This window comes from Myotis daubentonii, chromosome 2 (genome assembly GCF_963259705.1).
Source record: "Myotis daubentonii chromosome 2, mMyoDau2.1, whole genome shotgun sequence".
NCBI classification, from domain to species: domain Eukaryota; kingdom Metazoa; phylum Chordata; class Mammalia; order Chiroptera; family Vespertilionidae; genus Myotis; species Myotis daubentonii.
This window is the reverse complement of record NC_081841.1, coordinates 137,195,425-137,210,412: the sequence shown is the minus strand read 5'-3', so window position 1 is coordinate 137,210,412 and position 14,988 is coordinate 137,195,425. Positions and strand designations below refer to the sequence as shown.

Sequence of the window (14,988 nt, the reverse complement as noted above, 5' to 3'; positions counted from 1 at the left end):
GGGCAGGGCCAATCAGGGGGTTGGGGTGCCGCCACTCTCACACTCAGGGCAGGGCCGATGGGGAGGTTATGGCTCTACCCCGTCACACACAGAGCAGGGCCCGTGGCGGGGGGGGGGGTGATGGTTGGGGCGTTGCGCCCTGTCACACACAGAGCAGGGCTGATCAGGGGGTTGGGGCGCCGCACCCTGTCACGCTGATCCCGGTGCTGGGAGGCCTCGTGGCTCCGCTGATCCTAGTGCGGGGAGGCATATTACCCTTTTACTATATAGGATAGAGGCCTGGTGCATGAGTGGGTGCCGGCTGGTTTTCCCTGAAGGGTGTCCTGGATCAGGGTAGGGGTCCCCACTGGGGTGCCTGGCCAGCCTGGGTGAGGGGATGATGGCTGTTTGCAGCTGGTCACACACCCTTCAGTGTGGGGGTCCCCACTGGGGTGCCTGGCCAGTCTGGGTGAGGAGCTGAGGGCTGTTTTCAGGCTGGGGGTGACTGAAGCTCCCAACCGCTCCTTTTTTTTCTTTTTTTCTTTTTATTCTGGGCCAGCTTTAGCTTTGAGGCTTGGCTCCAGCTCTTAGGCCTCCGCTGCTGAAAGTAGGTTTCTGGCCTTTGCTTACAATGTTGCAATCCTGCTGGCTGAAGCCCGGCAGGTTTCTGGGGTTTTGTTTAGCTTCTATGTTTGTTACATAGTTGCTTGCAGCTCAGAGGCCTGCAGCAGCAGGCGGGGAACATTGGAGTCCTCCGTCACTGAAGCAAGCAAGCTTCATGTTAGTTTCAAGCTGCCTGGCTGCCGGCTGCCATCTTGGCTGGCAGTTAATTGGCATATTGCCCTGATTAGTCAATGGGAAAGGTAGCGGTTGTATGCCAATTACCATGTTTCTCTTTTATTAGATAGGATACTCCTCAGATTCTAAATCCTAAATTACATGGAAAGGAGACTTAATCATAAGCAGGTGTGACTTCATTTTGTATCTTTGTCAGGCAAGTGGCAAATAATGTCACTAGGCTTAATAACTGCTTTTTAGTATCTATACTAATAAAAGGGTAATATGCAAATTGGTTGTGATACCCTCACACAACAACCAAACAGCAGGCCGTGTGGGGTAACCAGGCCGGCAAGGGGGGTAGTGAGGGGCAACCAGGCTGGCATGGGGAGGCAGTTGGGGGTGACCAGGCCAGCAGGGGTGGGCAGTGAGGAACAACCAAGCCTTCAGGGGGAGCCTGGGGGGGCTACCAGGCAAGTGGGGGGGAGAAGTTGGGGGTGACTAGGCTGGAGGGGGTTAGGAAGGAGTGACCAGGCTGGCAGGGGGGGCATTTAGGGGTGATCAGGCCAGCAGGTGGGTAGTTGGGGGAAGCCAGGCCAGCAGGGGGGACAGTTAGAGGCAACCAGGCCAGCAGGGGAGGGCAGTTGGGGGAGACCAGGTCAGCAGGGGGGGCAGTTAGGGGTGACCAGGCTGGCAGAGGGACAGTTAGGGGCGACCAGGCCGGCAGGGGGGGGCAGTTAGAGGTGATCAGACTGGCAGAGGGGCAGTTCTGGGTGATCAGGCCAGTAGGCAGAGACAGTTAGAGGTGATCAGGCTGGCAAGGGGGGCAGTTAGGGGCGATCAGGTAGGCAGGCAGGTGAGCGGTTAGGAGCCAGCAGTCCTGGATTGGAGAGGGTGCAGGCTGAGCTGAGGGGACCCCCCCATGCATGAATTTCATACACTGGGCCTCTAGTGATGCTATAAAATTGCAAATCTAAATCTGTAAGAAATGGAGAATGATATAAAGGTATACTATACTACCACTAAAAACCATATTTTATTGATTTTTATTTTTTAAACTATATTTTTATTGATTTCAGAGACGGAGAGAGATAGAAGTATCAATGATGAGAAGAATCATCGATCGGCTGCTTCCTACATGCCCCCTACTGGGGACTAAGCCCACAACCTTGGCATGTGCTCTGACCAGGAATCGAAGTGTGACCTCCTGGTTCATAGGTTGATGCTCAACCACTGAGCCACACTGGCCAGGCTAAGAATCATATTTTAAAGGATAATTAAGGAGCTGGGAAAGTCATAACACATAGGATATGATCTCCCTTTTCTAAAATCACACAATGTACCCAGAAAAATTCATAAAAGGATATCAAATGCCAACAGTAGTTATGAACAGTTAGATTATGGATGATGTTATTTTCTTCAAATTTTAATTATTTATGAATTTTCCATAATAACAGTCATTAATTTTAGAATCAGAGAAAATATTATTTGAAAATTTCAAGAAGTAACTACTCTGACGTGGTATGGCTCTACAACCCACTTGCTTCAAACATAGTTAAGCAGAGAAACATAGGGCTCTGAATTAGTCTTCCCATAAAAAAAGGTATGAGAATTTAGCCCTGGTAGTTCAATTGGTTAGAGCATCATCCCAATATGCTAATTTTGTGCATTTGATCCCTGATCCCTGGTCAGGGCACATACCAAAATCAACCAACTAATGCATAAATAAGTGGAACAACAAATCAATATTTCCTCTCTCTTCTTTCCTCTCTCTCAAAAAGTCAATTAAAAAAAATATATATATATATATATGTATATATATATATATATATATATATATATATACATATATATATATATATATATATATATGAATGAGAATAGGGAAAAGCACAGAACTAAAGCAGACTGATGAGGTCCCTTACTTTGAAACATGTGAGAAAATTTCTTCTCCTTTGAAATACATAATATTTTTTATTTATTTATTTAATTGCTTACTTATTTACTTAGGTATATTCTCAAAATTGGTTAAACAAGTACAGTTTTATGCTATGCTTTGTTGTTCCTTGGAGTTACAGGATAAAGAATGGGAGAAAAATGGAAAAGACAGCAAAAGCTTCAGAAAGTGCCGCAGATTCCTTGCATTCGAGTCCCTCCCTCTGCCTTTGACACTTCATTAATGAAGGTACAGCATGTTATTCACAGATGACTAGACCTTGTCTGTATCTTTTTCAAGGCCTGAGGAATTTCCATGTCTTTGTTTACCTAGCAGTTAGGACAGTGATGGCGAACCTATGACACGCCTGTCAGAGGTGACACGCGAACTCATTATTTTGGTTGATTTTTCTTTGTTAAATGGCATTTAAATATATAAAATAAATATCAAAAATATACATCTTTGTTTTTCTATGGTTGCAAATATCAAAAAATTTCTATATGTGACACGGCACCAGAGTTAAGTTAGAGTTTTTCAAAATGCTCAACAGGTTCGCCATCACTGATTTAGGAAAACATTGAGCCCAATGTAGGCCTTCAGAGCATGTTGACTGCATGTGACAGAATAAATGAGTATGGAAATTTAACCCTACACCCATCCAGTCATGGTAAACTTGCTGGTTGACTACACTCTTGCTCCTAGCTAGAAAGCCATGTTAGTTCCTTTCAAAATTAGTTAAAGCCATTCTCATAAATACTCTTATTAAACATTTCAGTTCTCTGCCATCTTCTTAAGGAGGATTAAGCAACTGGATAAGAATATTAGAAAGTTACTGTTACTTCTTATTTTGAAGTTGATAGTTCTAGTAAGAAAAATAAGTAGACTTTTTCATCTTATTAAATAAAACCATAACTTTTAAGGTTTTATCTTTATATAATGGAAACTTTCATTGCATTTTGGAGTTTGCTCTTGAAATTGGCTTGGGTTTTTCATCTTATATTGTTGTCAATCATTTAAAAAGGCTAAATTAGGAATCCATTTTCTTCTTCAAATATATTATCTTGTAAAACACCTAATTTAGAAACTGTGAAGTTGAAATGAAGTCTCAAATTGTGAAGTACTTGGTTTTGCTACTTTCACTCTGGACCTAAAACAAAACGAAACTGACTGCATACAAATTTTCTAACAAATATTTCAACTCCATATAAAATTTCTAATAGATAAAAGTCACTTTATTTTTATAAATAATTATCTTAAGTTTGGATTTATTACAGCAATTTCAACTAGTTTTTAAAATTCTGTCACTGTTTTGAATTTTTTTGGTCTGGGTGAACTTATTTTATCTTGATTTTTCTAGAATGTTGATGCCTCTATCTCAGTTTTCCCATCTGCATATAATAAGCATGTAAGAAATATTTGGTGTATCATAGTAATTGATGCCCAGACCTATTTTGTTCCTCCCTAGCATATGTGGCAGCCTTCTTAATGGTCTCCATGCCAATGGTCTGTCCTCCTTTAAACTTGTTCTCCACAGCAGGGCCAGAATGAGCTTTCTAAAATGCAAATCTGATCAGCTTAAGGTGTGACATTTTGGGTTGGATAATTTTTTGTCATAAGAGCTGGAGGCTGTCTCATGCACTGAGGATGTTCAGTAGCATCCCTGGCCTCTACTCAATGAATGCCAGTAGCATCTCTCCTCCCTCTCACCATTTGTGACAACCAAAAATTTCCGGACATTGCCAAATGTCTCTTGAGGGTCAAAATTACTTCTGTTGAGAGTCACTGCCTTAAATAAGACCTTCAATGGTTCCTCATTTTTTTAAAGGTAATAATGAAGCATAAAAGTTTTCCATGATCTTCCCCTGCCTAACTCTACAGCCTTTTCCAGCTCAGACTCCATGTTCCAATTGAAGTAAAGGAAAAGTCTGCTTCCCAGCATATCCAGATATATTGTGTCCTATAAGAAAAATTGTACCACTCTCTCCTTCTCATTAGCCCTTCATTTTCTTCTAGTCAGTGGTTCTCAAATATTAGTGTGCATGTATCAAAATTACTCAGAGGACTTGTTAAAGTCAGAGTGCTGGGCCCCACCCCCAGAATTTCTGAATCTATAGGTCTGGGGTGGGGCCTGAGAACCTGCATTTCTAACAAGTACCAGGTGACGGTGATGACTTTTAGAACCAGGATTCTGGTCCCTTTGAGGACTTCCTGCTCACCCTAAAGACTAGATATGTCAATCATCTCATTTAGAAAGTTTCCTTGACTGCTGCAGGCAGTTTGTTTTTTCCCTGTTGAACCCTTATCACATTGCCCATCTCTTCATCTGCTTATTTCCCCTGCTCACTGACAACTCTCAGTGGAAAGTTCTCCTTTTACCCATCCAGATGCCTGGCATACTTCAGGACCTGTGTAGATTCTCACAGCCTACCTTCCTCAAAAAGGACTATAATAAATGAATTCAAACTAAAAAAATCCTTGGAACTTCCTCAGCCCAACATTTTGACCTACTTACTAGAATCTTACTTAGGCATTTCACCTTTACACAGGCCAGTGGAAGATTGTTTAATTAAACTAAGGAAGGAAACTCCCCAATTGCTATTTTTCCAATTGTTTTATATATATGGTCAGAGTGAGAGAAAGAGAGAGAGAGGCATCTTATTTGAAGGAAAGCCAGCTTTGCACACATCAACTCTTAATTCTATAAACTCCACCAACTCATCAAAATCACTTGCTGTGCTTTGATAGGACCTGACTCGAGGGCAGCAGCGCTACTTTTACAGCATCATGAAGATTTACAACTCCAGGCCCCAGTGGGAGGCCCTGAAGACCCGCTATATTCACACCCTTCAGCACCAGCAGCTGCTTGGTGAGTTTAACTACTTGACCTGCATCACGCACCTCAGGAAGGGACTAGTACACTGCAGCCAGAAGTCAAGTTTCCTGAAAAAATTTCAAGTAGAATGTTCTCTTCCAGCAAGCTATTTTACCAATATAGTTTACAAAAAGTTATACCTGACAATAGAAAGAAAGTTTCTATGGGTAAATTAAGAGGGTTTAAAGAGGATGGATTATTATAAGATGATAGTTCTCTGAGATTTATAGGAACTTGATCTAGTAGAAACAGCCATAGCCTCAGGCAGATGGTCTAGCCCTGGTCAGCAAACTGTGGCTCGCGAGCCACACAGGGCTCTTTGGCCCCTTGAGTGTGGCTCTTCCTAAGCCTTAGGAGTACCCTAATTAAGTTAATAACAATGTACCTACCTATATAGTTTAAGTTTAAAAAAATTTGGTTCTCAAAAGAAATTTCAATCATCGTACTGTTGATATTTGGCTCTGTTGACTAACGAGTTTGCTGACCACTGGCTAGGCTTAAACCACAGCTCAGCCCCTTGCTGGTTGCATAAATTCAGAGACTTGGTTTACTCAAAACAGGAATATTTATATTGTTGAGCATTTACCATGTTCCAGATATTGTGCTTGGAGCTCTACATGTACTTTCTCATTTTCTTCCCACTTAACAGTTGTGGGAAACTGTAGCTCCGCAGGTTACAAAACTTGATCAAGATAACCCAGAGAGCGCATGTCAGTTAGGACGATCACCTACAAAACTCATGCATTGTCGTCCCTCTGCTCCACTGACTCTCTTCATCTATGAACCTCATGGGATTTCATAAGCACAAGTGAAACAATGGTTGTGAAAGACCTTAGAGATCATAAACAACAACCTACAGAAAGGTGTAATTGCTGTTAAATCTCTTTTCTTCTCAAAAATATTTTGTCTTCAGCTCCCCTCTATTACACTCTTCTCCTAACTCCCATAGAGTTTTATTTGTTTGTTTGTTTGTTTGTTTGTTTATTCTAAAAGGTTACAGGATAGTGAGAAGCTAAGAAAACTCTTAAGCAAGTGGAATAGGGAAACTGAGACAAGAAAATTACAAAAGGCCCAACAGTTTGGGGGGCTTGCAGGTAGCTTGTAAATAACAAGCCATTATCTTCCCCAACCAAGGACACTTGAGAGCAAATGGCTAAACACCCCTCCTCACTAACTAAAAGAATTAAGAAAGGAGTGGGAAGGAGAGGGGGAAGAGGAAGAGGAATCTTAATGCACCTAGAGAATACATAGCTTAAATCACTCTGAAACTAACTAAAAGCCAAGAGGAAGAAAGAATACAGTCTTATCTCATCTCACTGTTTAAACAGAGAAGCCAGCAGTCTCAGAGGATTTAATTACCAAGTGCTTCTCATACATCCTGGAAAAACCATAACAAAGTAAATGGGAAAGAGACCTTCAGAGTTAACCTATACCTGGATATCTAGCATAGGAAATTTAAAATCTATAGAGAGAAAAGTATATGAGGCAGGCACCTCCCTTCCCCACCACACTCACTCCTCAGATGAGCAGAGAATCCATCTGTGCTTCATGCCAGATGATAGTTATGCTTGCCTTACTTCTTTAACAAATTTGCATGCTTTACTTTCTTAATAAATTCACTGTAACACAATTAATCTGGAGTCACTCATTTGAACTCATACCAGAAGACAAGAACCCAGTGTTGTGCCCAGATTTCAAGGTTCCCAAAAAGCCCACCAGGGAGCCAGCCAGTCCGATGCAAAAGCAAAGAGTCCTTCATTTCAAACTAGTTCGGCTCCCCGACCACACTCACTGATGCAACGGTAAGCCCAGTGGCTGAGAAAGCGAGGCCTGATGGGATTGTGGGTTTTATAGTAAGGGCAGGGGAGGGGACTGTGGGCCCCGCCGATTGGCCAGGCGCGAGTTGGGTCTTGTTACACAGGATGTGGTCATCTCTATGGCGCGCACGTCCCTTGATTGTCATTGGTTAGTTTAAAGAAATCCCAGGCGTGGCCAGCAGGGGCCTGGGCTTCCGGGAAGAAGGTACTCTCCTGAGCACATGGCGGCTGCCCCAAAAATGGAGGACCCAGGGCAAGATGGAGGGCGCAGTCCTAGCTCCCCCCCAGGGCGAGCTGAGCCCGGGCTCCAGGGGCCAATCCGGTTGCTGGGGGTCCAGCAGATCGACCAGTTCCAGCCCAGACAGGAAGTCCACGTCCTCCGTCTCGTCCCCGGGGGCGCCGGCGATCACCTCCTCCTCCGTCTCCTCGGGCGAGGGCACGCAACCTGCCCCGCTGCTGCTGCTGCCGCGTGGGTCCAGTCCAGGGGCGGCGGGCGGGTGGCGGCCTGCGCCGGGCTCCCGCTGTGGGCTGGGGAGTCAGTGCCCGAGGCCGCCAGCAGCGTGGTCAGGCTGTGCCTCATGGGGCCCGGTGGCCGGCCCACGTAGGCCCCGCAACGACTCGCCCTTTCATTCATGAGCGGACAGCTCTCTCCCTTCAATTCAGGGGCCTGTCCCGTAACACCTTTCCTGGTGTTTGGGGTGCCTGTAACAAAACTACTCACTTGGCATTAGCACATCTAGTTATACTGTTGTTTCTATATTTGCACAAAAGAAAAAGATGGTTTTTTCCCCAAGTGATTTAATAACAAAAACAATAAGAGTAGCTATCTGTTTTTAGGACTTCCTATGTACAAACTACTATTCTAAGCACTTTGCATGTGTTACCTTGTTTAAAACTTAAACATGTTTACGTGGTAGATGCCTTTATTACCCACATTTTACAGAAGAGAATATTGAGACATAGATAAGTTAAAAAATTTGACCCGGGTAATGCAACTAATAAATGGAAGAGCCAGGATTCAGCTGGTCCCAATGATTGTTAGAAGCATTGCTGAAACATCGTCTAGTAATTTTGTTTGCATAGTAAAACTACTTAAAAGCCAGTGAACCAGAGAGGCAGAATATTCAGTTTACTGCATGTAAACTTCACCTCTGTATGTTAATAAAATGCAAAATGTCAGGTCTAACTTTCTAAGTTTCTGATTTGAAAGGTCTTTGGAGTAGAACTAGAAATCTGCATTTTTAAAAAGCATTATCATTTAGTTATTTTATTATGTTTTATTTTTTATTGAAAAATGTTTGGGTTACGTTGGTTAAAAAATTTATATACGTCATCTGTATAGTGTAGTGTGTGTTCACCACTCGAAGGCATGTCTCTTTCCATTACCATTTATCCCCACTTTATCCTCTCATACCTCCCACCACCACCTTTCCCTGTGGTAGTCACCACACTGTTGTCTGTGTCTATGAGGTTTTGTTTGTTTGTTTGTCTTTCATTTAACTCCAACTTTTTCACCCAGACCCCAAACCACCCTCCTTTCTGACAGCTGTAAGTCTGTTCTCTGTATCTATGAGTCTCTATTTTGTTTGTTTGTATGTTTGTTTGTTTTATTCATTAGATTCCATATAAATGAAATCATATGGTATTTGTTTTCTCTGACTGGCTTATTTCACTTAGCATAATACTCTCCAGGTCCATCCATGATGTTGCAAAGGGCAAGATTTCCTTCTTTTTTACCAACAAGTAGTCTTGATGGACACTTGGGCTGTTTGCAAAACTTGGCTATTGTAAATAACACTGCAATGAACACAGGGATGCATATATTTTTTCATATTAGTGTTTTGGGTTTCTTTAGATATATTCTGAAAAATGGAATCACTGGGTCATAAGGCTGTGAAGGAAAACCCTTTTCTGTAAAACTACTGTTTGGAATTCTCTGCTATTCTTTGGACGGCTTCTTATTCTGAAAAAACAAACAAACAAAAAAACAAACAAATAAACAAAAACAAAAAAAACTTTGCTTTCTAGCCTGCTTGAATAAACTTAGCTGTCTGACCTTGTAGGCCAGAGACAGGATGCACCCAATGCCATGCCAGGTGCATTTTTTAATTGGATAGAACTGTGTAGTTTTCATGGCCGCCGCCAGCAAGCACACAAAGGGCTGGCTCTTCCATAAAAAGGGAAGTTCTTCTGGTAGCTTTGCTTAAAATTTGGATTCATTTCCCTAAACCCACCGCGGTGAATAAAGTGTAACTCCAAACTCTCAGAGTTTGGTTCTTGTCTGGTTTTTCTGTAACAAGGCAGTTCAAGTTTTAATGTAACTCCACGCTGCTTTCCACAGTAGCTGCACCAACCTGCATTCTCACCAACAGTGTCTGAGGGTTCCCTTTTCTCCACATCCTCACCAACAATTTTTGTTGATTTATTGATGATAGCCATTTTGACATATGTGAGGTAATCTCATTTCTGTTTTAATTTGCATTTGTATGATGATAATGACTTGAGCAACTTTTCATATGTCTATTGGCCATCTGTATGTCCTCCTTAGAGAAGTGTCTATTTAGGTCCTTTGCCAATTTTTAAAATTGGTTTGTGTTGGGGGGATATTAACCCCTTATCAGATGTATCATTATTGAGTATGTTCTCCCCTTTAGTGGGTAGTCTTTTCATGCTGTAGATGCTTTCCTCTGCTGTGCAAAAGTGATATAGTCCCATTAATTTATTTTTATTTTTGTTTCTTTTACTCAAGGAGATATGCTGGAAAAATAATGCTATGAGAAATATACAAGATTTTTCTGCCTATGTTTTCTTCTAGGATTTTTATAATTTCCAGTCTTATATTTAAGTCTTTAATCCATTTTGAGTTTATTCTTGTGTGTGGTGAAGGAAGGTGGTCTAGTTTCATTCCTTTTGCATGTATCTGTCCAATTTCCCAACACCAATTATTGAATAAACTGTTTTTACCCCATTGTATGTTCTTGCTTCCTTTTTCAAATGTTAATTGACCATAAAGGTTTGGGTTTATTTCTAGGCACTCTATTCTGTTCTGTTGATCTATATGTCTGATTTCAAGCCAGTACCATGCTGTTTGATTAAGATGGCATTGTAGTATAGTCATATCAGGTGGCATAATTCCTCCAACTTTGTTCTTTTTTTCCTCCAGGTTGCTGTGGCTATTCGTTTTTTTCTTTTGTGGTTCCATATACATTTTTGGAGTTTCTTATCCAGTTCTGTGATATATGTCATTGGTATCTTGATAGAAATTGTATTGAATCTATAGATTGTTTTGGGTAGTATGAACATTTTAATTATGTTAATTCTTTTTATTCATGTAATGGTATATGCTTCCACTTACTTATATTTTCTTCGATTTTATTCTTCAGTACAAGTGTTTTATGTCCTTGGTTAAATTTATTCCTAGGTATTTCTTTGGTGCAATTGTAAATGGAGTTATTTTCTTTGTTTCCCTTTTTGATAGCTCATTAGTGGTGTATACAAATGGAACTGATATTTATTTTGTATTCTGCTACTTTACTGAATTCATTTATGAACTCTAGTCATTTTTAGGTAGAATCTTTAAGGTTCTCTATATAGAGTATCATGTCTTCTGCAAATAATGAGAGTTTTACTTCTTCCATTCCAATTTGAATACCTGTGATTTCTTCTACTTGCTGAGAGCTGTGGCTATGTCTTCTGGTACTATGTTGAATAAGAGTGGTGAAAGCAGACATCCTGTTTTTTCCCCATTCTTAAGTGAAATGCTTTTAGTTTTACCGGTTGAGTATGATATTAGCTGTGTGTTTGTCATATATAGCCTTTATTATGTTGAGGTATGCTCCCTCTCTTCTCACTTTGATGAGAGTTTTTATCATAGATGGGTACTGGATTTTATAAAATGGTTTTCTGCATCTATTGATATGATCAAGTTATTTTTATCCTTCATTTTGTTTATGTAGCATATCACATTATTGATTTGTGGATATTATACCAAACTTGACTCTCCAGAATAAATCCCACTTGCTCATGGTGTCTGATCATTTTGATGTATAGCTGGATCTGGTTTGCTAATATTTTGTTGAGGATTTTAGCATCTATGTTCATGAAGTATATTGGCCTATATAATATTTTTCTTTGTGGTGTCTTTATCTGGTTTTGGAATTAGGATAACGCTGGCTTCATTGAATCAGCTTGGGAGTCTTCCTTCTTCTTGAACTTTTTGGAATAGTTTGAGAAGAATAGATGTTAGTTCCTCTTGAATATTTGGGAAAATTTACCTGTGAAACCGTTCAGCCTAGGACTTTTGTTTTAAGAGTTTGTTTGTTTTATATTACTCCTTGATTTTTTTAGTTGTCACTGGTTAATTCAGATTTTCTGATTCTTCCTGAGTCAGTTTTAGAAGTTTGTATGTTTCTAGGAATTTCACCATTTCATCCAAATTGTCCAATTTGTTGGCATATAGTTATTCGTAATATTTTCTTACAATCCCTGTGGAATCAGTTGTTACTTCTCCTCTTTCATTTCTGATTTATTTATTTATTTATTTGGGTCCTCTCTCTTTTTTCTTCATGAGTCTGGTTAAAGGTGTGTCAATCTTATCTTTTCAAAGAACCAGCTCTTGGTTCCCTTGATCTTTAAAGTTGTTGGTTTTCGTTTGTTTGTTTTTTTCTCAATTTTGTTTATTTCTTCTCTGGTCTTTATAAATTTGTCCCTTCTACTCACTTTGGACTTTGTTAGTTGTTCTTTCTCTAGTTCCTTTAAGTGTAAAGTTATGTATTTTTTGAGATTTTTCTTGTTCAGGTAGGCCCATATTGCTAAGAATGTCCCTCTTAAAAATACTTTTGCTGTGACCCATAGATTTTGGGTTGTTGTGTTCTCAATTTTATTTGTTTCAAAATCAAAAGATATTTTTTCCTTAATCTCATGGTTAATCTGTTCATTGTTTAGTAACATGTTATTTAGCCTCCATGTCTTCATGTGTTTTTCAGGTGTGGTTTTTTTTTTGTGTGTGTGTGTTTGTTTTTTTTCCTGTGATTGATTTTTAGTTTCATACCACTATGGTCAGAGAAGATGCTTGATATGATTTCAATCTTTTTAAATGTATTGAGACTTGTTTTGTGTCCTAACATATGGTCTATCGTATAATATGCTCCATGTGCACTTTAAAAGAATGTATATTCTGCTGCCTTGAGGTGAAATGCTCAGAAGATATCTATTCGATCCATCTGATCTAGTGTGACTGTTAAGGCCACTGTTTCCTTGTTGGTTTTTTTTCTGGAAGATCTATCCATTGATATCAGATTGCTAACATTTTTTACTATGACCACTGATTTCTCCTTTTATGTCCATCAAGATTTGCTTTATATATTTAGGTGCTCATATGTTGGGTGCATAAATGTTTACAAGATTATATTGTCTTGTTGGATTTCTACTTCTATCATTACGTAGTGACCTTTCTTGTCTCTTATATAACCTGTTTTAAAGTTTGTTTTGTTCAATATAAGCATTGCTACTCCAGATTTTTAAAATTTCCATCTACATTAAAATATTTTAAAAGCATTATTAAAAGTGGTCTTAGCCAGATGATTGTGTGGGTGGTTTGCAGAATGAATTTTTAACATTGTTAAAATATGGGTACTACCCAAAGTAATCTACAGATTCAATGTAATCCCTATTAAAATGATAGCATATTTCACAGATCTAGAATATCCCAAAAATTTATATTGAACCAAAAAGGACCCTAAATAGCCTCAGCATTCTTGAGAAAGAAAAACAAAGTTGGAGGGATCGCAATACCAGATATCAAGTTATGCTACAAAGGTATTATAATCAAAGCAGCCTGGTATTGGCACAAGAACAGGCATATAAATCAGAGACCCCAGAAATCAACTCACACCAATACAGTCAATTAATATTTGACCAAGGAGGCAAGAGCATACAAGGTAGAATAGATAATTTCTTCAAAAATGGTTTTGGGAAAATTAGACAGGTACATGCAAAAAAGAAAGAAAGAAAGAAAGAAAGAAAGAAAGAAAGAAAGAAAGAAAGAAAGAAAGAAAGAAAGAAAGAAAGATAAAACTAGACCACTAACTTACACCATACCCAAGAATAAACTCAAAATGGATAAAAACTTAAATGTAAGTTGTGAAACTATAAAAATCCTAGTAGAAAACATAGTTGGTAAAATCTCAGACATCTCATAGCAGTTTTTACACCAATACGTCTTCTAGGGCAAGGGAAACAAAGGGGAAAAAAAGGGACTATATCAAAATTAAAAGCTTCTACATAGCAAAAGAAACCATCAACAAAATGAAAAGAAAACTCATTGTATGGGAGAACATATTCAACAATGGTACATCTGAAAGAGGTTAGTGTTTTTGTTTTTAATTACATTTTATTGGGGTGACATTAGTCATCATGAACATATAGGTTTCTTGTGTGGATCACTAATTTACAAAATCTGTACATAGGGCCATATGCCCACCACCCAAAGTCAAATCTTCTCCTGTTGTCTCATATTAGGGCCCCTTTCTTCCCCCACCCTGTCCCTCTGCCAACCACCACACTGCTGTTTGTGTTCATAAGTTTCAGTTTTATATTTCACATATGAGTGAAATCATATAGTACTTAGGTTGTTCTGTCTGACATTTCATTTTGCATAATGTTCTCAAGGTCCATCCATGTTGTTGTAAATGACGCTATTTCATCTTTTCTTATGGCTGAGTAGTACTCCATTGTGTATATATAGTACATCTTCTTTATCTAGTCTTCTATCGCACGGCACTTTGGCTGTTTCCAAGTCTTAGCCACTGTGAATAATGCTGCACTGAACTTAGGGGTGCATATATCATTTTGTGAATCTGTGAATATTTGCAGTGTTGTTTGCTTATTTGTTTTGTGAAATTGTTGACCTTAGAGTCTCTCTCACTTCCCTTCCCGCCCCCTCCAGGTTATATAACTCAAAAGGAGGCCTTGGCTTGTGCTGCTGTACTTAGAGATTCAACCAGGAAAGCCTCGGCCAAGGGAGCTCCTCAAAGAACCGTCTCCGGAAGGGCTTCGGTCATGACAAGAACATGTCTATCAGCACTCCCTGTGTCTGTGGCTCCACCCAGGACCAAAAGCGCGGGGCTCTGATCCTTTGGGAACCATGACTTTACACAGCTCTCACAGGCAGTTTGCTCACGTACCCTGGCATCTAGTGAGTGCTTAGTGCATATTTGTTGAATGAGCATAAATAAAAACTTGTAATACAAAACCACAAATAAAAATAATCTTTCTTCCATGCACATAAATTTTACCAACAAGAAAAAGTTGAGAGGTTTAATGGAGCTAAGAGTAAATAAGCCTTTCACTCCACATATAATTTATAGAGTAAAATGACTTTTGAAGCTTCAAAGTAAAAGCTTCTTTTGAATTAGAACCTCCCAGAGAAGTCCCAAGAAGAGTGAAAGGAGAAAAGTCATCAGAGGGTGCCAGATCTTCTATCACTGGGTGCCCATCCCTTGAAAGCTACCCACTGCACATATTGAAAACACCCAAACAAAGACAGAGTTAGCACTGAGCATGCAGGGCTTCCGAAGCCATATCTTCACAGCCACAACTGGACTGTG

General features: G+C 39.8%; 1 protein-coding gene across 1 annotated transcript; it reads left to right on the top strand.

The window, feature by feature from the left end:
* The first annotated feature begins 2,842 nt into the window (after window positions 1-2,842).
* FAM216B (family with sequence similarity 216 member B) lies at window positions 2,843-14,570 on the top strand. Its single transcript, XM_059681077.1, has 3 exons — window positions 2,843-2,941; window positions 5,438-5,558; window positions 14,328-14,570. Exons 1-3 carry the CDS (start codon window positions 2,843-2,845, stop codon window positions 14,510-14,512), a joined length of 405 nt encoding a protein of 134 aa, XP_059537060.1. The 3' UTR covers window positions 14,513-14,570.
* Window positions 14,571-14,988: the final 418 nt, after the last annotated feature.

Coding starts and splice junctions, on each gene's coding strand:
- FAM216B (XM_059681077.1), top strand. CDS start 2,843: ATGGGAGAAAAATGGAAAAGACAGCAAAAGCTTCAGAAAGTGCCGCAG. Junction 2,942..5,437: donor TTGACACTTCATTAATGAAG/GTACAGCATGTT, acceptor GTGCTTTGATAG/GACCTGACTCGAGGGCAGCA. Junction 5,559..14,327: donor TCAGCACCAGCAGCTGCTTG/GTGAGTTTAACT, acceptor CGCCCCCTCCAG/GTTATATAACTCAAAAGGAG.